Source organism: Gymnodraco acuticeps, unplaced genomic scaffold (genome assembly GCF_902827175.1).
Source record: "Gymnodraco acuticeps unplaced genomic scaffold, fGymAcu1.1, whole genome shotgun sequence".
NCBI classification, from domain to species: Eukaryota; Metazoa; Chordata; class Actinopteri; order Perciformes; family Bathydraconidae; genus Gymnodraco; species Gymnodraco acuticeps.
The window spans coordinates 141032-161789 of NW_022990365.1; the positions used below are offsets into that span (position 1 = coordinate 141032).

At 43.0% G+C, this 20758-nt stretch overlaps 1 protein-coding gene across 1 annotated transcript in view; it reads right to left on the reverse strand.

Moving 5' to 3' along the window:
* Window positions 1–20758, reverse strand: part of LOC117551382 (protein NLRC3-like) — a 143422-nt gene that overhangs the window by 14290 nt on the left and 108374 nt on the right. Inside the window, exon 6 of the mRNA XM_034224248.1 lies at window positions 940–1018. Within this exon, the coding sequence (XP_034080139.1) occupies window positions 940–1018 (79 nt within the window). The remainder of the gene's footprint in view (window positions 1–939; window positions 1019–20758) is intronic.

Sequence of the window (20758 nt, forward strand, 5' to 3'; positions counted from 1 at the left end):
TCCAGGCTGAAGACTTTTCTTTTTGCCGCTGCTTTAATTGAACGTACGTATCTTAAACTGCACTGTAACTTGTATTCATGTATTTTGTCTTTTAATGTTTATTATCTTTGCTTTTTAATGACTGTTTTTAAATGCCTCTTAATGTCTTTCATTTTTGTAAAGCACTTTGAAAGGTGCTGTATAAATAAACTTGCCTTGCCTTACTGTCCTATAGTATACATTGGAATGATTTCAAACCCGTTTTTATTCATCCTAATAATTATAAAGGAGTGCCTTGGAAATAATTTTGTTTACGTAAATTGTGACCAAAACGTTTGAGACCCACTGAGATAACTTAGACTAAAGTCAACTATCTAAACCCTCAGAGTCCTTTACCTCACTGAGCTGTAGTTATAAGATCCTCTCAGTCTGACTGGAGAGGACTCTCCTCCTTTTTGTTCTAGAAACAGTTTCTTATATCCGTTAGCGCAGCTAACACCAGATGCTAACACCAGATGCTAACAACAACAATCCTGACACTGTGTGAGTCTCCTGACACACCGGGGACACATATTTATGTAGAAAATACATCAAGAAGTGCATTTTGCATGATAGGAGACCTTTAAATACACCGTATCGTACACTGAAAACACGCACATCGCATACGGCTGCTCTGCCCTCACAGGACTGCAAGCTGTTGTTAGCTAGCAACGCTCTCTGGTGATTTACCAAATCATTAGGCTGCTCTATTAACTCAATATGTTGAGTGATATGTTTATCTAAAAGCAACAACAAAAAACATGCAACTTCCGTTATGTATTGAGTGGCATTGGGAGGCACTTATACACTTACAACGACAATTGTAAATACAAATAATGCTTGTTAATACCGTATTGATCACAATTCAGTAGTGAGTTTGTGGCTGTTGTAGTCAGCAGGAGTAGCTGTACGTCTACTCACCATAAATATGGAGTCCAGGTGAGTTTGAAGCTGCTGGGCAGACTGACCACCAGGACCCTCTGGTCTCTGCTGATGAACTCTGTGGAGCAAAGAGGAGGATTTTAAACAAATACAGAAACTAAGAGTTACATGAGCTGAGTTTGAAGATCCTCATTCAAACCGGACATACAGCTTAAAAAAGATGTCCATGGTCTTTCAATTTTCTAAATAAAATACCATTTCAGAATAATGTAGTGTGCGGTGGACTGGTCTCAGATGGTGGATCCTCATAGAAACACAATCACTGATAAAAGTGTAATAAAGAATGATTAAACTGGATAGTCTGCACAGTCAGCAGTTATTAGGCCTTGGGGTTTGGGCGCCCTGTTGTATGAAGATTAGCTGAGGCTCTCTTCATCAGCTGGGTTAAGAGATGACCCCTTTCTTACTTCTTAATATGCATAAAGAAAGGTTGTAAACCTTCTCTCCTTCAGATACTGATAGGACTCAATATATGCCCTGAGTCAGAGAGTAAACATCTGACTCATAAATAATAATAACAATACATTTTATATTTGGAGGAGCCTTTCAAGACACCAAAGAGCACCTAACAATGCATTAAAGAAACACTCAACAAGGTAAAACAGCAACATGTAAAATTCAGGCTGACAGAAAAAGAGACATCAATGAAAAGCAGACGGGGACAGGAAGTAGCTTTGATAAACAAACCGGACTAAAGTGAGCAGGCTGATCCGAACAGGACAGTCTGAATGTGCTGATTGTGTCAGACTGTCAGAAGTGCTAAATCTTCAGTGTCTGACATCAGTTCAAAGCTCTGCTGTGTTCTCCTTGTGGTTCAGTTCTTTGCTTCAAGAACTCCTTTACGACGTGCAGCAAATAAAATGCAGCTGAGACTGAGGTAGAAATTCAAAGGTTTTAAAAGCGAACAACAAAATAACTTGAATTCATACCTTGGTCCATCGCTATGCTTTCCATCTTTAAACATTATAGGTCGAGGCATAGAGTTTCCACTCTTCATGGACACACAGCTGGGTCCAGGAGAGTCTGGTCTCTCATGGGGGATCCTGATAGAAACACAATCACTGATGAATGTTCAGAAGATACAACTTTGTAGATAATTATGTTGAATTTCAAGCGTTTTAATAAAGAAAAAGAAAAAATACTTTTTGCTTAAAATTCTTACTCTGGACTATCATCATGCTCTCTAGCTTTAAACCCAATAGGTCGAGGCATAGAGTTGTCACTCTTCATGGACACACAGCTGGGTCCAGGTCCAGGTCCTGGTCCAGGAGGGTCTGGTCTCTCACGGTGGATCCTGATAGAATCAAAAACATGATGAATGCAAAGGTGCACTGACACTCTGCTGAACATGATGCTGACTTTTGAACATGTGAATCCTGATAAGATGAATAATAACTTTGGATCAGTGGTTTCCATCTTGCAGGTTGGCAGGCTCAAACGTCCTCTGGAGATTCCTGGAGGATCTGTTGTGGTGTCGAACCTGAACACAAACACAACAACATGCTCGTTACTGCTCCTTCCTCTCTGTCACACACTGGATCTGGGAATGAACAAGAAGGGAGTCTGAGTGAGCTCATACTAAATCAAACACAATGTATTTATCTATGGAGATTTACAATTAAGTGTGTTCATCAGCAATATCAAGAATGAGAGAAGTCAACGGACGAGCGGCATATCTGCTGTAAAGGTAAGGGTTAGGGTTTTGGTGCACGGGCTCTCTGGTAAATATTTTTGTTTAAAAACTCCTGTAATATAACCAACTAACCCTAACCAATACAAGTTTATAAAAGCCCTGTTGGTCTGTGTTAAAAAAATGAAATAAAGAAAATGCAATAAAAGGGATAGAAGCATGCCCGGTGCCGTGGGAGGGCCAGGGAGGGCCCTCCCATTGGACATTCCTGCCCTCCCCCAATAAACACGTTTTTTTTATTATTTATAAAAATTAAAAAATATATATATTTTATTTTTTTAATTATAAATAAACTGTGAACTTTTATGCTACGATGTATGTGATGTCAGAACAAAACAAAACAAATCGCAGGCTACGTCAAATAAATGCATTTGTCTTTGATTTGTGATTCGTCCCCATTTAGACCAGCGTCACACTCTGCCGCCTATTCTGGATTTCTTTATTGTGCATTCTCTAGACTCCCAAATATGTTTGAATTACAAAATGGACATCAGAAATTGGCTTAAAAGGTCTAAGGATGTATTAAAACGAAATAGCGATGAAAGAACTGCAGCCGATGGTGCTGCTGGCGACCCTGCACCTGCCGTTGCAGCAGCACGCCTTAATGTCACAAGCTTGACCTCGGCAAACCCCGGGGCTGAGTTAGCGATGATCCTGGGGTTAATAAACCCAAGCAGGTGAAGATGGATCGTTATCCAGGGAGATTGTTTTCAGGAAAGAAGCGCACTTTTGCCGCTGCATGGTACACAACAGAGCATGGCTTGAATATTCGTTAAGCAGACGCAGCCTTTTGTTTCCCCTGTAGACAGTTTAAAGTAAATACGTCTTCATCTGATGCGGCTTTTACTGTCAAAGGTTTTTGCGACTGGAAACACGCATTACAGACTGATAAAGGACTGCTAAGGCATGCCGCATCAAAAGAACACATTTCATGTGAGAGTTTGTGGAGAGAGAGAGTTTGTGGAGAGAGAGAGAGAGAGAGAGAGAGAGAGAGAGAGAGAGAGAGAGAGAGAGAGAGAGAGAGAGAGAGAGAGAGAGAGAGAGAGAGAGAGAGAGATAAGCGAGGAATCAAATAAGGAAATGAGTACTTTGGTGCAGATCAGCTGCACGGAGCCGTTATTACGTCAGCTGTCGTTGATATTATAGCTTTTTTAGCTGTCAACCAACTCCCTCTCAGAGGTGACTCGATGCACTCCACAGCATGTCCGAGTGCAGTGCATAGGAACATAAACCATGCCCAAGGCGGGCTAAACAGCTCATCGTCTCCGTCTCTACTATTTCTCTCCGAGTGCAGCGATGAGGAAGCTGCCATCCGTAACAAGTGTGCCTTGCTCGTGATTTACCAGTGCCTGTGCTGCCACGCACACAATGTTTCAAAGTGGTTGCTACGTTGACCTTTATTTGTGTATGTTTGCGATAAGTGTGCGTCTTTACGCGATGCCGTTGGCCTTGCTGTTTGATATATATTGTGCCGCAGGCCCGCAGCACGTGACGGTTTTGTGTGCCCTCCCATGAAAATCATATGCCCTCCCTTTAGATTTGTTCTGGCGCCGGGTCTGGATAGATGAGAGCAGCTGAAGCACAGAAGGGTCTCCACCGAGGGGTCTCCCCCGGTGGTGTGGCCGAGGCTGTGTCCCACAACATCTGGTCAAATATGTGGTAAGTGGGTTAAAAACATCGGGCTAAAAGGACCGAGGTTGACTTTGTTTAAAATCGGCAAACAGGTCAAATTAGTGTGAAAACATAAATTATAAATAAATACATTAAAGTGCTTTTAAAAATAAGTGCTGGTAATAATAATTACATAAACATAAATGTTAAAATATGTAAAATATAAGACAAATATGTAAAATGTAAAATATAAAATACACACAGGTTAGTAGGCACACAGGCAGGGAACATATCTTAAAGTAAAGTCAACCAAGTGTCTCTAAAAGTGTAAAAATGTTGATCACCATTATGAATCCACGGGAAATGCACGAACTCCGAGATTTGTGACTTCAAAATACTTTTCCATTGTGCAGTTTGGCTTACTAATAGTATGCGACAACTCATAAGGTACATATAAAGTAGTCTAGCGAACTCTAGCTCAATTATTTAGATTTGTAACCGGCCAAAATGACTACTACTCGATCAAAACAAGACCTCGCAAAAGGAGGCCTCAAACCCTCGCTCTTTCCTGACTCGGCTAGCGTTGCTACTGCTAACGCTGCTGGGGACACCCCAGAGGTGCCCAGTACGTCGACCGCGGGGGCAATGCTGGTAGATCGTGAGTCATTCATAAAAAAAAAAAATCCAGTCACGTTAAAATAGACAAAACAAGTTTTGATCCCTCCTCCCTTGGCCTCCCTGCCACTTAATTCAGGAGTTTATTTGATTGACAGAAAAAGCGACCTATCGCTTTCCAGTCTGTTAACCCAGAATGCAAAGCGATACAAAATCAGTCAAGTGCCGGGAAAACTCAAATTAAGTTAAAGAGACAAACAACAACATGAGTGCAGGACCGAGCAAGAAGCTAAAGACAAACCACTTCCACCCAGAATGGGAGGAAGAATATTTTGTTGTTCAAAGGTTATTTGTCTTATTTGTAAAGCAAGCGTCGCTCTGCCAAAGAAAGGTAACGTGGAGAGGCATTATCGGAGTGTTCACAAGGCATATGACAGCGACTTCCCTCCGAGTAGCCAGTTGAGAAAGAGAAAGGTCATGTATTATTGCTACACAAATATTATCTCGCAGTCTTAGTGTCGCCAACTCGTTTCTAATATGCAAAAAGACAAACAAATGCGTCTATGGTCGGTGTATTTTTGATCTTTCTGATCCAGACGAGATCTCTCTCTCCCGTCTGTGCGCGAGGGGGCGGGGCAGTTTACACACACACAGCTGCTACAAGCAGCAACACATGGAGGAGATGGCAGAGAGAAGCGCTCCAAGGCAAGGGCGCCGGAAGCGGGGGGGCCAGGGGCCACTTTTCAGCCCTGCCCCACATTTTTGCAGCAGCAGCAGATGCCGCGGAAAACTGTAAAAATCCCGTTTCAATAATTCACCTCTACTCTAAAGTCGCATCTAAAACCCGATCTGATCTAGCTGTGTATATTTTGTTATTTGTTATTATTATATTCAATCTCAATAGCTACAGGCATGTTTGAAGCTTGTAAAGGGAAGATGACAGCTGGCCTCTCACTCGCCACTCTGCTGTTCCTCAGCGCCACCCCCCCTCCATCAACTGAAATTATGAATGTAAGGCGTATAGTAATCATAGATTACACGGCAGGGTCCGTTACAGTTTGTTTTCATCTGATTTCAAAGAAACAAAGTCTTGGCTTGTTTCAGCAAATTCAGATGATAAATACAGGTTCGAAGCTTCGGCATAATTACAAGCGGAGAACGGAGTAACTTAAAGTAACAACAGGCATAACAACAGCCGGTGTTTCCCGTGAGTGCAGTAATCCAAACGAAAATATCTTCCCTCCGTAGTATTTTGATCATTTGCTCCGCTAATAATCAATCAGATCGATCCAGAGAAGAGGACACTTTAAAGGCCTTTTTCTCAAAATGATGACTCTGTAACAGTCATTATAAAATGTGACATATTTTTGCTTAATATTTGGAGTAGCCTACAAAGACAATCCTGATATCATTAGAAAGCTAGGAATCAAAATGTGTCTTCGGGTCAATGCGACTGATTTCGATGGAGCAGGTCACTTTGCATTAGGTAAAATAAAGCAGGCAGACATAACAGGAAGAATATGTTGGCCTACATTTTAACCCAATCAAATAGGACATTGTCACACCATTCTAATGTATCCATGTAAATTACAACCAATAAAAAAGCTTAGATTTGTTTATTTGTTACGTTGTTTACTTTATTTGTTACGTTGTTCTGTGTGTGTCAGCCGTTAACCTAGAGATAGAAAGAATATAGGCTACACTTGCAAACATGTCAGAAGAACCAGCGCAGAAGAAAACTAAATACAGTCAATCTAAACTTAAATGTAACAACTGGAAGGTCACATCCCTGACATCCACATCTCCGGAGCCTGGACCTTCATCAGCGAAGCCAGATGAACGACGTCGTCTGCTGCCTTTTTTTAATTTTCACAAATAGAATTAAGTTTTCACAAATCTCAAACCGTGTTATAAAGAATCGTTAGAGTCTCTGGGATAATCCAGTCCAAATAAATCGGCTGTAGGAGCCATTTTGTGGGTGATGTTGGTGTGTCAGTTTATTTAAGTTATATGTATAGTGCAATATTATTTATGAACACTGGGTGGCAGGGTTTAGCTGCACCGGGTGTATATAAGGAGGTCATAGGTGACAGGAGAGGAGGGGACACAGTAGGAGAAGAGCATACCGATTCCACCAGCCCGGCAGATGCTCATAGAATCACTAGAACGCTAAATTAACCCTGGTATGTAAAGACGAATAAACATCATCATAAACCACAACTAAGGACCGGAAAATCATCTGTTTGTGTCTGCGTCTGGATCACTTTTCAACCCTTCTGTGAAAGTAACGGCAAAAATATATAGGACATAGGAAAAGGAAATTGCCATTACATTAAGTGGAATCGTACTTTTGAGTGAAACTGGACAATTGGATTCACTTCAAATTGGATTAAGGATCGTTTTCGGGGAAAACAAATAATTGGATTATTGCACCATCGACTTCTCATCACGGATCAGCTGCACACGCCACAATCAGCTGGAGATTGTTCCCACCTGCGAGGACCGAAGAGGCTGAGAGAGGACTGATAAAGCGGCCGGGTATGTGCACCGTGCAGCATGATAAGTAGATTGTATTGGAGATATTAAGCTGTATTGGACAATGGCTTAGTAAATGGATGTGGTGCTGCAACATTGTCAGCTGTTTGAAACAGCGCGCTGTCAGCTAACGGACAATTCCTGAGAACGAAACTTAAAGGGACAGTGAACATTAATCATGTCTGTGACATCTGACGTCACGTCACAAGATGGCGCTGTTGGACTGCAATCTGTGAGAGAAAAAAGGATTATCACTCACACTGCCAAAGGATTGGAATTGTTTATTGCAAACTGCCAAAAAGCAAGAAACTTCAGTTACAAACAAGTAAAGAAGTTAATGGAAGTACTGAAAGAGCTTATGAGCTCAGAAGACAATGCAAAGGAAATACAGTTGAAACTGGTTGAATTTAAGAAGTTGTGTGATGAACTAAAAGAAAATCACAAATCATTAACTGACCTTCAACTGCCTGAAGAAGAAATGGGAAAGCAAAGGCAGTGGCTGCAAGAAAAGATGCATATATTTGATGGATTTATACAAGATGCAAATGTGTGGTTATCTGAGAGTGGACAGGCAATTACACACTCTATTGTGGGAAGTGCCATAGAACAAAGTGTCAGCTCAGATGACATCGGACCTGATGACAGCATTTCAAAGGCATCACACCCTCAGTCAAAATACAAACCTGGTTCATCACACGCATCATCTACCTCTTCTGCTCGAATTAAAGCCCAGGCAGAAAGGGCGGCTTTAATCGAAAGGGCGGCAGCACTGAACAAACAACATGAGCTTGATGTACAAGGGGAACAATTAAAACACCAGAAACAACAGTTGGAACAACAGAAACAACAACAGGAACAACAGTTGGAACAACAGAAACAACAGTTGGAACAACAGAAACAACAGTTGAAACAACAGTTGGAAGAACAGGAAGAACAGGTGAAACGGAAAAAGGAACAACTGGATATACAAACTAAGCTGGCAGAAGCCAATGCCAGGCTAAACGTGCTCAGCATGGGATCAAGACACACCTCTAGAGCATCAGATGGGATGAGCTCTTACTACAGAAACCCTACAGCAAGATTTAACGTACAGGCCACTGAATTCTTGCCTCATCAAGCCCAAACCTCTATTCCCAGACAAAGTATACAGACACATGTGCAGGGACATGTTGACATCACACCACCTGTAATCAACAATGGTAATCAAGGTGACATCTATAACCTAATCCAGAGGCAAAATGACAACACTGCTATGCTGGCTCAACAACATCTCACTTCTACTTTACCTCCAAGAGACATTCCTGTTTATGATGGTGACCCATTGCAGTTTGAAGCCTTCATCCGTGCATTTGAAAGAGGAGTAGAGCGGAAAACTAATGATGAAAGTGACTGCCTGCATTACCTAGAGCAATACACTAGAGGACAACCACAGGACCTAGTGCGCAGCTGCCAACATCTGCCTCCAGCTCAAGGTTATCAAAGGGCAAAACAGCTGCTTAAAGAGCACTTTGGTAATGAACACAAGATCGCCACTGCATACATGAACAAAGCATTTACCTGGACAATGATCAAAGCCGAAGATGTGAAAGCACTGCAAGCCTTCTCTTTGTTCCTAAGAGGTTGTTACAATGCAATGGAACATCTCACCTATATGGATGAAATGAATGTTGTTTCAAACATGAAACACATACTTCAGAAACTACCCTACAAATTCAGAGACAAGTGGAGGAATAGGGCATGTCAGCTACAAGAAGAGCGTGGGCATCGAGCTACATTTCCTGACCTTGTTAGCTTCATAGAGAGGCAAGTGAAGATACTGTCAGATCCTCTGTTTGGAAGCATCCAGGATGATAAACCAACTGCAGCTATCAAAACTGTTATCTCTACCTTTTCAAAGGGAAACCCAAGCCTAAGAGCAAGTAGTTTTGCAACAATTATTACCTGCCCAAGAACACCAGTGCTAGAACATGCAACAACGAATGGAATGAAAATACCTCCATCAAGCCACAACTCCCTACATTTGTGTTTGTTCTGCAGAAGAAGTGGTCACTCATTGGAGCAGTGTCCACACATCCTGAAGAAAACACACAGAGAAAGAATGGACTTCTTGAAAGGAAAAGGGGTGTGTTTTGGATGCCTAAAAATAGGACACATGAGCAAACACTGCCACAGTCGTTTGACATGTTATGTGTGCAATCAAAGTCATCCTGAAATACTCCACATTGAACAAAAAGGCAAAAGAGAGGAAGCAGAACACACAAAACAGAATGGGAAGCCAATGGAAAGTAATAGTGTCATCTCACCTCATACATGTGGGCACATTGGGGCCGGTGATGAAAACTCCATCTTCTCCATTGTACAAGTACAAGTAAAGAGCCACAAAGGGGACAAAGTGTTACAAACTTATGCATTTCTGGACCATGGAAGTTCATCCACCTTTTGCTCAGAAAGTTTAATGAGGAGGCTAAACCTTACAGGACAAAGGACTAACATTCTCCTAAAGACAATGAATCAGAAAAAAATTGTGTCTAGTCATCATATCTCAGGTTTGGAAATATCGAGTCTGGACGAAAACAATTTCCTTCAACTATCCGATGTCTTCACACATAAAACCATGCCTGTTTCCAAGCACAATATTCCTCTACAAGAAGATCTGGAAAAATGGCCTTACTTAAAGGACATCAAAATTAATGAAATTGCTTCTGGCATTGACCTACTCATTGGGACAAATTCTCCTAAGGTATTGGAACCTTGGGAGCTGATCAATAGCCAAGGAGAAGGACCGTACGCTGTAAAGACCCTACTGGGGTGGGTCTTCTATGGTCCCCTAAAAGGAAGCAACGACAGCAGAGATGCTAATGGCCACCCTGCTGCTGCTGTTAATCGGATAGCCATGGTACACCTAGAGGAGCTATTGGTCAAACAATACAAGCATGATTTCAAGGAAAATACAAGCAAGGAAACAGAGGAAATGTCCAGAGAAGACAAACAATTCCTGAACATTATGAATCACTCTGCAAAAATGTCAGACGCCAAAGAGGATGGCGATGTTGTAGCGGACGCCAAAGAGGATGGCGATGTTGTAGCGGACGCCAAAGAGGATGGCGATGTTGTAGCGGACGCCAAAGAGGATGGCGATGTTGTAGCAGACGCCAAAGAGGATGGCGATGTTGTAGCGGACGCCAAAGAGGATGGCGATGTTGTAGCGGACGCCAAAGAGGATGGCGATGTTGTAGCGGACGCCAAAGAGGATGGAGATGTTGTAGCAGATGCCAAAGAGGATGGCGATGTTGTAGCAGATGCCAAAGGAGACAGTGATAGGGATGTTGAAGGCAAAACTGAGGCCCCCCAAGAAGAAGAAGATGAGGGTCGGGATTCAGGTGATTACTATGAAGAGGCAGAAGACGAGCCTTTTGAAAGCCAGCCGACTTCAGACTCCTGTCACAGCATGCCTGACTTCACAGCAGATGTCGAGTTACACCAATCTGACGCAGTGCCTGAGGAAGAAGCCAAGCCTGTGGCCGAGAAAGTGAAAATGTCAGATGGACACTACTGCCTAGACTTGCCATTCAGACAAGAAAATCCCAGCTTGCCCAACAACAAACACGTTACCGAGCAGCTCATCTGCGATTTTGCTGCTATGGTAGCAGGGCACCGGCTGAACCCAAGTGACAGACCTGAAGAAGTGACTGACTCATCAATGCAGGAGCCCTATAAGGAGAGGCTTGGAATTGGATGAAAATATAACCCACAGGTTCTCTCGGCGCTGGACGGGATGGCAACACTACTGCTTCAACCTAAGAACAGCAAAGACTGATGACCCTTAAAATAAGGGAGAAGAAAATAAACTAAAAATTATTTAAGAATTACATGCTAACACATACACACCATTTGTATAGCTCCTTTATTATTTATTGGTAATTGTTTTTGTTTTCATACTAAAGCCAATTAGGGGCCGGTGTGTAGGAGCCATTTTGTGGGTGATGTTGGTGTGTCAGTTTATTTAAGTTATATGTATAGTGCAATATTATTTATGAACACTGGGTGGCGGGGTTTAGCTGCACCGGGTGTATATAAGGAGGTCATAGGTGACAGGAGAGGAGGGGACACAGTAGGAGAAGAGCATACCGATTCCACCAGCCCGGCAGATGCTCATAGAATCACTAGAACGCTAAATTAACCCTGGTATGTAAGACGAATAAACATCATCATAAACCACAACTAAGGACCGGAAAATCATCTGTTTGTGTCTGCGTCTGGATCACTTTTCAACCCTTCTGTGAAAGTAACGGCAAAAATATATAGGACATAGGAAAAGGAAATTGCCATTACATCGGCAATGCAGCGATTTAAGAGGTTCAAACACGGAGGATTGTTCGCTCAGCGCTCTTAATTAAATGTCCCTTAACTTTCCCCTTAACTGCCGAATCGGATGCTCTGAATCGGAAGCCAACTTCAGCGTCGTAAGCAGCAGCTCTGCGGCCGCAGAAACTGTCAAAACCGCCGCCGCCGCCGCCGCCGTTGTTGAAACGAAACAGGCTGGTTCCGACTGCAAGGAGGTTTGTTGTCGGGACATTGAGGCGGATAAAGCATACTTGCCAACCTGGAGACCTCAGAAATCGGGAGCATTTCAAAACTACCGCGGGGAGGGGGGAGGGGTGCTAGTGGATCGCCGGAGCTGGATTAACATTAACATGCTTATTGTAGTTGTAAGGGTACTGCCTTGCGGCCTGTAGCACCATCCTTTATGGAGCATATGTGAAGGACAGGAGTGAGCAGAGTTGTCAATTCTTGTTCTGTTTTCTGTGACTATTTTCCCCACCCTCTCAGACTTTGAGTTGCGCGTGCTGCTAAAGAGACGCGCTACCATGGAAACCAAACAATGGTGTAGCTGTATTAAAGTCCAAGTGGAAACAGTCCTGAGTAAATCTGATTTTGTCAGAAATCGGGAGAAATGCGGGAGAAATATGACCCTGGGAGGAAACCGGGAGAGGCCAGTGAAGTCTCCCGCGAAAATCGGGAGGGTTGGCAAGTATGGGGTAAAGCTGTACAGCTAACTATCATAAACAAGGAGACCGCTAGTAGATTATTTGAGCAAAGAGAAGGTACTTCAACGCAGAATGGTACAAAAACAGAGCGTGGTTAATTATTTGCAAAACCACTAAACGATAGTGATAAATTGTGATGTTAACAACCTCATGATAACATATGTTTTTAACTTATGATCAAACCTGTGTTTAGTCTAGAAAAAGGTAATTGTGTGCATTTTATTATAAAGTTGTGTATATTTACAGACTGTTGCAAAAACTAAGAAACTATAAACATCAGGTTTAAAACTAAAAGAGCTTTACAAAAAAGTAACACAATTAAAGATGTTTGGAGTTGTATTTGAGTTATTAATTTACATATTTTGTCTAAGAGATGCTGATTTGAAACTGTTACATACAGTTAGGGCATTTCCTGTTTCTGCCGGAGAGAGGGGAGGCCGTCCCAAAGCTTGCTGCTGTATTTACTCCCTCTGACAGGAGGGAGCTTAATGTGTCACTCCACGGAGTTCACTCCGTCACGGAGGGGGAGTGTGTAGGGGTAGGGCGTGGTTTGGGATTGGGCCATACACACGCACTTTTTTTTGCCCCCCCACTTCTAAAATGAATCCGGCGCGCCTGCTCCAAGGTGTGGTTAAATGTTACCCGTCTTGAGGTGGACAATGCTCCTTGCCAAGAGTGTTTAGCATGTAAGGGCGGTAACACGAGCAATGTGTCTAAACATTTATCAAAAGTGCTCCACATCCAGACGGAGGAATGCACCGGGTTCGACTGTCTTTCTAGCAGCTCTGTAGCTCCATCCACGAGGAACGTTTCCACGTCAGGTGTTATGTATGCTAGCAGCAACACACGGAGTTAACTACATTACACAAACATGGGTTAATGATTTAGAGGTAACTGAGTTATTTAGTTTGTTACAGTTTCAGCTATTCTGTTCACAGTTCTGTCATCAGATTATTTAATACGATTTGTTAAAATATTGTTTTTTCTTTTGATGTGAAATATTATTTATTTTATTTAAATAAAAAGCAATGTTAATTTTGTAAACAATTTGTTAAGTTAATTTAATAATGTATGTATTTTTGAATCAAGTATTCATCTTTATTGTCTTGTTAGTTTCCACATGCCTAAAACAACCTCAAGCTAAATCTAAAAGTTGATGGCTAAATAAGAGCGTTTGAGAAATTGTGCAAGGCGTACAGTAATAGTCTGAATAGTCGATTAATTGTTTCATTAATCGATAGATTAATCGATTATCAAATTAGTCGTTTGTTGCAGCCCTATTGTAGTTATGTATAAATACAACGTGTTATTCAGCAACCTTTGCAATTTGGTTGGTAGACCTCAGTGAGCTGGTAATTTCAAAAGTAGCTCACCAGCCAAAAAAGTGTGGGCACCCCTGCCCTAGAAGATGCCTTGCTGCTACAGTCAATGATGGAATCTCTCAAGAATGACATATTCGGGAAAATTGATGCATCGGCCGCGAGTCTGCACTCTGAAATATTGTCTGTGAGACAAGAATTGAAGAGCTCAGTTGAACCACTTCAGTGCGCAGCAGAGGCACACGAAGCCACGATCCGAGATCTGGAGCAAGCTGCCACTGACCACAGCACTCGGATAGACAAGCTGGAAGCTACAGTTGATATGCTAACTTCACAAGTGAAACGCTTGGATGACAAAAGTGAGGATCTTGAGGTCGCGGAGGAATAATATGTGCGTGATGGGTATTCCGGAGGGACTGGAGGAAGCCAGTGCCACTGATTTCATCGCGCAGCTGCTCCGGGACTTGCTCAAGCTGGACGAGAAGCCTCTACTTGACCGTGCCCATCGGACCCTGTGAGAGAGACCCAAGAAGGGGACCTTACCACGGCCCTTTGTTGTAAGGCTACACTTCTTTCATATCCAGAGCCAGATTCTGCAGCAGGCTGGGTGAATCCTCTCCTCTTCTCTACAACGGCAAGAGGATCTCCATTTTCCCGGACTATACGTCCTCCGTTGCGAAGCGAGCTGCTTTTGTCCCAGTTAAGCGTACTCTACATTCCTACCCAAATGTGAAGTTTGGTCTCCTCTTCCCGGCAACTCTCAAAATTACCATGCCGAACGGAACGTCACACAGGTTTGAGGATCCTACGGTGGCCACTGACTTTGTTAATAAGAACTGTAAATAGACTGCCTATCCTACAGTGGGTCTGTTTGAAAACAGTTATGATGGTCGTTCATTATTCAGCTGGAGATTATCGCTTGAGTTTGTTGACAATATTGTGGACTACATTTCCCAAGTGCCTTGCCACGTGACCAAGCTCTGATTTATAAATAATAAAAATAAAATTAAGAGTGTATATATATATTATTGTTTATTTTTGTACTACATATTGGGCCACTATACGGATACCTCTTTACACTGGTTGTTAGTTCAATTATGGGTAACTTATACAGTGGGTTGTACAATGTACATTTATTAATTCTTAATATGTCACTTTATCTCAGGTAGCGCAATTGTGTCTCTAAGGCTACCTTTGAGCGTTTAGGTTTAGGCCTAGTTATTAGTTTGGGTTTTGCATGTGGCATCTCGTTTGGGGAGATTGCTGTGCTGGGGTGGGCTGGGGAGCTGGGGAGCTGGGTTCTGTATGTTTCATGTTCTTGTCTTGTATGTTTTTATTTTTATTTTTTTTATTGTATTCATCATTGCACTTTGTTTTGTTGGTTGTGCTGCCGGTCCTTCATATTTCCGTTTTATCTTTAAATGGTCCAGCCCAGGTTAATTCAACGCCATGATGGGAGCGCCCTTAAGTTTACTAGTTGGAATTGCAGGGGACTGAACTCCCCAGTTAAGCGCACCAGGGTCATGCGCCATCTTCAATATTTGGGTGTTCAAGTGATTTATCTTCAAGAAACAAACTTCAAACCATCTGTTTATTCTAGACTTAGGAATGGATGGATTGGACATGCTTACTATTCATCATTTATCAGCAAGTCTAGAGGAGTTGCTATCTTGATACACAAATCGGTTCCCTTTGCTTTTACTCGGATGGTCTCTGATCCGAATGGCAGATACTGTACCTGATTGTTATTGGCATGATATATGACATCCCTGTTCTACTAGTGCAGTGGTTCTCAAAGTGTGGGGCGTGTCGCCCCAGGGGGGCGCAGAAGCATGACAGGGGGGGGCGCGAGAGACCAGGAGGAAAAATTGTTATGAAAAAAAAATAAAACAAAAAAAAACACTAAACTGTTTTGTCGTGTAGTTACACTTCGAAACGCATGAGGGCGCTGTAGGACCATACTTGCCAACCCTCCCGATTTTCGCGGGAGACTCCCGATTTCATCATCGCGGTTTCCTCCCAGGGTCATATTTCTCCCGATTTCTGACAAAATCAGATTTACTCAGCACTGTTTCCACTCGGACTTTAATACAGCTACACGATTGTTTGGTTTCCATGGTAGCGCGTCTCTTTAGTAGCACGCGCAACTGAAAGTCTGAGAGGGTGAGGAAGATTGTCACAGAAAACAGAACAAGAATGGACAACTCAACCCTCTGCTCACTCCTTTCCTGTAAAATACAGGTCCAGCCCACACACACACACACACACACACACACACACACACACACACACACACACACACACACACACACATGCTCCATCAAGGATGCTGCTACAGGCCGCAAGGCAGTGCACTTACAACTACAATAAGCATGTTAATGTTAATCTAACAGCTTCGGCGATCCACTAGAAACAAATATTATATTCTGACCTTAATCGAAATGTTCGGTTATTTTCAAAAGCTTTTTTAGTCTGATGCTTCGATTCATTTCAAACAGACTGTTCAACAAAAGGATACCCAACATCTAAATATTGGATTGTTCTTTCTTATTAAGATCCCATGTTCATTACAATGGTGGTCTTACCTTGACTTGAAGATGAAGTCCATGCTATCCTTCTGGACAACAATCTCCAATACTTTTTTGTAAAAGTCCTCCTTATCTTCCTGTAGTTTCAAAAGTCTAGTTTGTTGTTCACGTCTACCGTCTCTGCGTAGAATAACAGTAGCAACAAGAACCTGTGGGCTCACGTGCGCCCCCTTCAGTGCGGCAGAGGTTATGGCTGCCTCCCCTGGTGCTTTTTTCATTGCCGTTGTATGATGAGACCAGCGAGCCTAAATATCATATATACGTGAAATGAGTTATTTAGAGACTATGGATGGCGAGGATAAATGTAATAAAGGGATCTACAAACATTACATTGGTGACATACAGTGAGATGGTGCAGGCATGCGCTTAGGGCCCGCTTTCCAGACAGTTTCTGTGAGGTGACGCATTCTGAGGTGAGGCAGAGCTCATCTGTGCCTCACCTCACCACACAGTAACTGGCTTGAGCGCGCTCACAAAATAAGTGCCCGCGCTAAATTAGTGCCCGCGCTCCAGCAAGTTACTGTGGGCTTACGAGAGGCAGAGCTCGTCCCTGCCTCACTCCTCATCGCTCCCGCATGTAGGCTAGTTGTAGCGTAGCTCGGCCAATTTGCTGATTTTAACTATAAAAAGCGATTGGAATCAAACATAAATCACACTTACAACACAGATCAGTGGAGACATTTTATTATTATTACTATTTAGTTTTTCTTTAGTTGTTTTTCCGTTACATTGGAGTATGACAGGTGAGGCTCTGCAAAAATTAAGTGAATACCATAAGCAGGGAAATCGCATGGTAGAAGCTGCATCAGTGAACAGCAAAGCACAATTTGCGTCATACTTAGTTGCATACAGAATTGCAAAGTGCAAGAAACCACACACAATAGCCGAGGATCTCATACTCCCCGCTGCTCTTGATATGGTGTCAACGATGATTGATGAGACAACCGCTGCAAAATTCAAGGATATCCCCCTGTCCAATGACACAGTGTTGACACGTATACGCGACATTTCAGATGATCTTGAAGAACAACTCGCAGAGAAACTAAAAGACAAACGCTTTGCATTACAAGTGGACGAGGCTACTGACAGTAATAAAGACTGTTTGTTTATTTGCTATGTTCGCTTTCTCAATTCCGAGTCACTGAGTGAAGATTTGCTGTTTTGCAAGTATGTCAAACGCAGAGCAACAGCTGATGAGTTCTTCGGGATTCTTGACAGTTACCTGACAGAACACGGACTGAAATGGGAGAACTGTGTGGGCTTTTGCTCGGATGGCGCACAGACCATGTCAGGGAACAGAAAGGGACTGCAGGCACTTATCAAGAGGGTCTCTCCCAACGCACAATGGACGCACTGTGTCATTCACAGAGAGGCTCTAGCATCAAGGCAGCTTAGCCCCGAGCTAAACGAGGTTTTGACTGAAGTTGTTAGCGTGGTCAATTTTATAAAAACCCGACCCCTGAAAGCGCGCCTGTTCTCTGCACTTTGTGATGAGATAGAGCTGAACATACCGCTGTGCTGTTTCACAGCGAGGCCAGGTGGCTGTCGCGAGGGAAAGTGTTGTCGCGAGTCTTTGAGCTCAGAGAGGAGATTCGGGTGTTCTTGGAGGAGGAGAGGATGCATGAAGCTGCAAGCAAGTTCAGTGATGAACAATTTCTGATGAAACTGGCCTATCTCAGCGATGTATTTGGAAAGCTGAATGAATTAAATATTCAGCTTCAAGGCAGAGACAAGCACATACCTCACCTGGCAGACAAGATCAGTGCATTCACTCGAAAGCTGGAGATGTGGGGCAGGCGCCTTGATCAAGGAAATACTGATGCCTTTGAGAATCTGACTGAATTTGCAGAAAGCAGTGATTCTGAAGCCACCACAGTGATCCCCGTCTCAAGCAACACATCTCTTCCCTGATGGGATTATTCAAAAAAGACTTCCCAAACAACAGTGCTCAGTATGACTGGGTGATGGATCCATTCAATGCCGCAGGTTGGTGTTTTATTTTATTGACCGACTAATTATGACTATGACTATTTGTGCTGTACATTCATTTAATTTATGTTGTCTGTAAGCTACTTACTAACTGGTATGGATTGTTGTAAAACTGAAACGTGTTGTATTTAATATGCAATTACAAATACATTATCTATCTGCAGCACCTGCCGATTTCAGCTCTGCAGAAGAGGACCAACTCATCGACATTACATCTGACTCCACCCTAAGGCTGAGGTTTAGAGCTCAGACACTGACTGAATTCTGGTTTGGTGTGGAGAAGGAGCATCCACTCATAGGGCAGAGGGCTGTGGGCATCCTTCTCCCCTTCGCTACATCCTATCTCTGTGAGATTGGCTTTTCAGCTGTTGCTTCTCTGAAAACGAAGAACAGATCAAAGCTTAACATTAAGTATGACTTGAGAGTGGCAGTATCAAGCCTGCAACCACGTTTTCAAAAAATATGCAGTGCAAAACAGGCTCATTGCAGCACTAATGCTGTGATAAGACACACTTTTTTGCCAAATATCAGTCTTAATTTTCTTTTCATTTTTTTGCACAGATTGCAAAGTGGCAAACTATTATAATTTATTGTTCACAATTGTATTATGTTGTTTTGACAACACAGAGCATTGTTTTATTATCACCGTTCTGGCAAAGTGATTTTTTTATTTTTTTGAAAGGAATGTTAACTTGGACTATTTGTGTTGGGGGGGCCCGGCTTTTTTTTTCCTCCAAAGGGGGGGCCTGACAGAAAAAGTTTGAGAACCACGGTACTGTGAATGTGTACGCCCCTAACTGGGATGATGTGAATTTTTTTCGGCAGCTCTTTTCTAACCTTCCTGACATGTCCTCACACTTCCGTATCTTAGGTGGTGACTTTAATTGTTGGCATGAAAATGGGAATTGTTGCAGTTTTGGTGATTTCCACAATTGTTTTATTTTCTTGTAGGCCAATATTCACTGGTCTATAAATAATTCATTTATTTTATATAGGCGCCTTTCAAGGCTCTCAAGGTCGCCGTACAAACACATCAAAAACAAGATACACAATACCTAACACCAGCATAAGAAACATAAACAAGACAATGCAACAAATCAAATAAATAAAACAGAGGATGTGTGATGGATAATGATCAGGGTGGATATGCGAGTGTGAAGAGATGTGTTTTGAGGCGTGATTTGAAAATGGGGAGAGAGTCAGTGTTGCGGATGTCAGGTGGGAGGGAGTTCCAGAGGCGGGGTGCAGAGCGGCTGAAGGCTCTAGATCCCATGGTGGTTAAACGGGAGGGGGGTGCAGAGCGGCTGAAGGAAGGAGAAGATCTGAGTGTGCGGATGGGCGTGTTGATGTGCAGGAGGTCGGAGAGGTACAGAGGAGTGAGGTTATGGATGGCCTTAAAGGTGAGGAGCAGAATCTTAAAAACGATACAGGATTTGACGGGGAGCCAGTGAAGTTGCTGAAGAACAGGAGTGATGTGGTTAATGGAGGGGGTTCTGGTGATGATGCGGGCGGCAGAGTTCTGAACCAGTTGAAGTCTGTGGATGGATTTGAGAGGGAGACCAAAGAGAAGGGAGTTGCAGTAGTCGATGCGGGAAGTGACGAGGGTGTGAACAAGAATGGCGGTGGTCTTAGGGTTAAGGGACGGCCGGAGGCGTTTGATGTTGCGTAGATGGAAATAGGCAGACCGAGTGATATTACTGATGTGAGATTTGAATGAAAGTGTGCCGTCGAGGATGACACCCAGACTCTTAACCTGAGGGGAGGGGGAGACTGAAGAGTTGTCTATAGTAATTGAGAAACTGTCAGGTTTGGTTAGGGTGGATTTTGTGCCAATGAGGAGAACCTCGGTTTTACTGTCGTTAAGTTTGAGAAAGTTAGAGGAGAACCAGGATTTGATGTCCTGTAAGCAGTCAGACAGGGAGGATGGAGGGAGGATGGAGGGAGGATGGCGGTTGGTTTGGAGGACAAGTAGAGCTGGGTGTCATCCGCATAGCAATGAAAGTGGATGTTGTGTTTACGGAAGATATTGCCAAGAGGAAGTAAATAGATGATAAAAAGAAGAGGCCCCAGGACAGAGCCCTGGGGAACACCGGTCGTGACAGGAAGTGGCTGTGATTTGAAGGTTTTGAGTTGGATGAACTGAGTGCGGCCAGAGAGATATGATTTAAACCAGAGGAGGGGTGTGTCAGTGATCCCGATGGAGGTCAGTCTGTCAATGAGGATGCTGTGGGAAATGGTGTCAAAAGCTGCACTAAGATCAAGGAGGATGAGGATAGTTAGTAGTCCGGAGTCAGCTGCCATGAGGAGGTCGTTAGTGATTTTCACCAGTGCTGTTTCTGTGCTGTGATGGGGGCAGAAACCAGATTGAAATTGTTCATACACGTTATTGTCAGACAAGTGGGT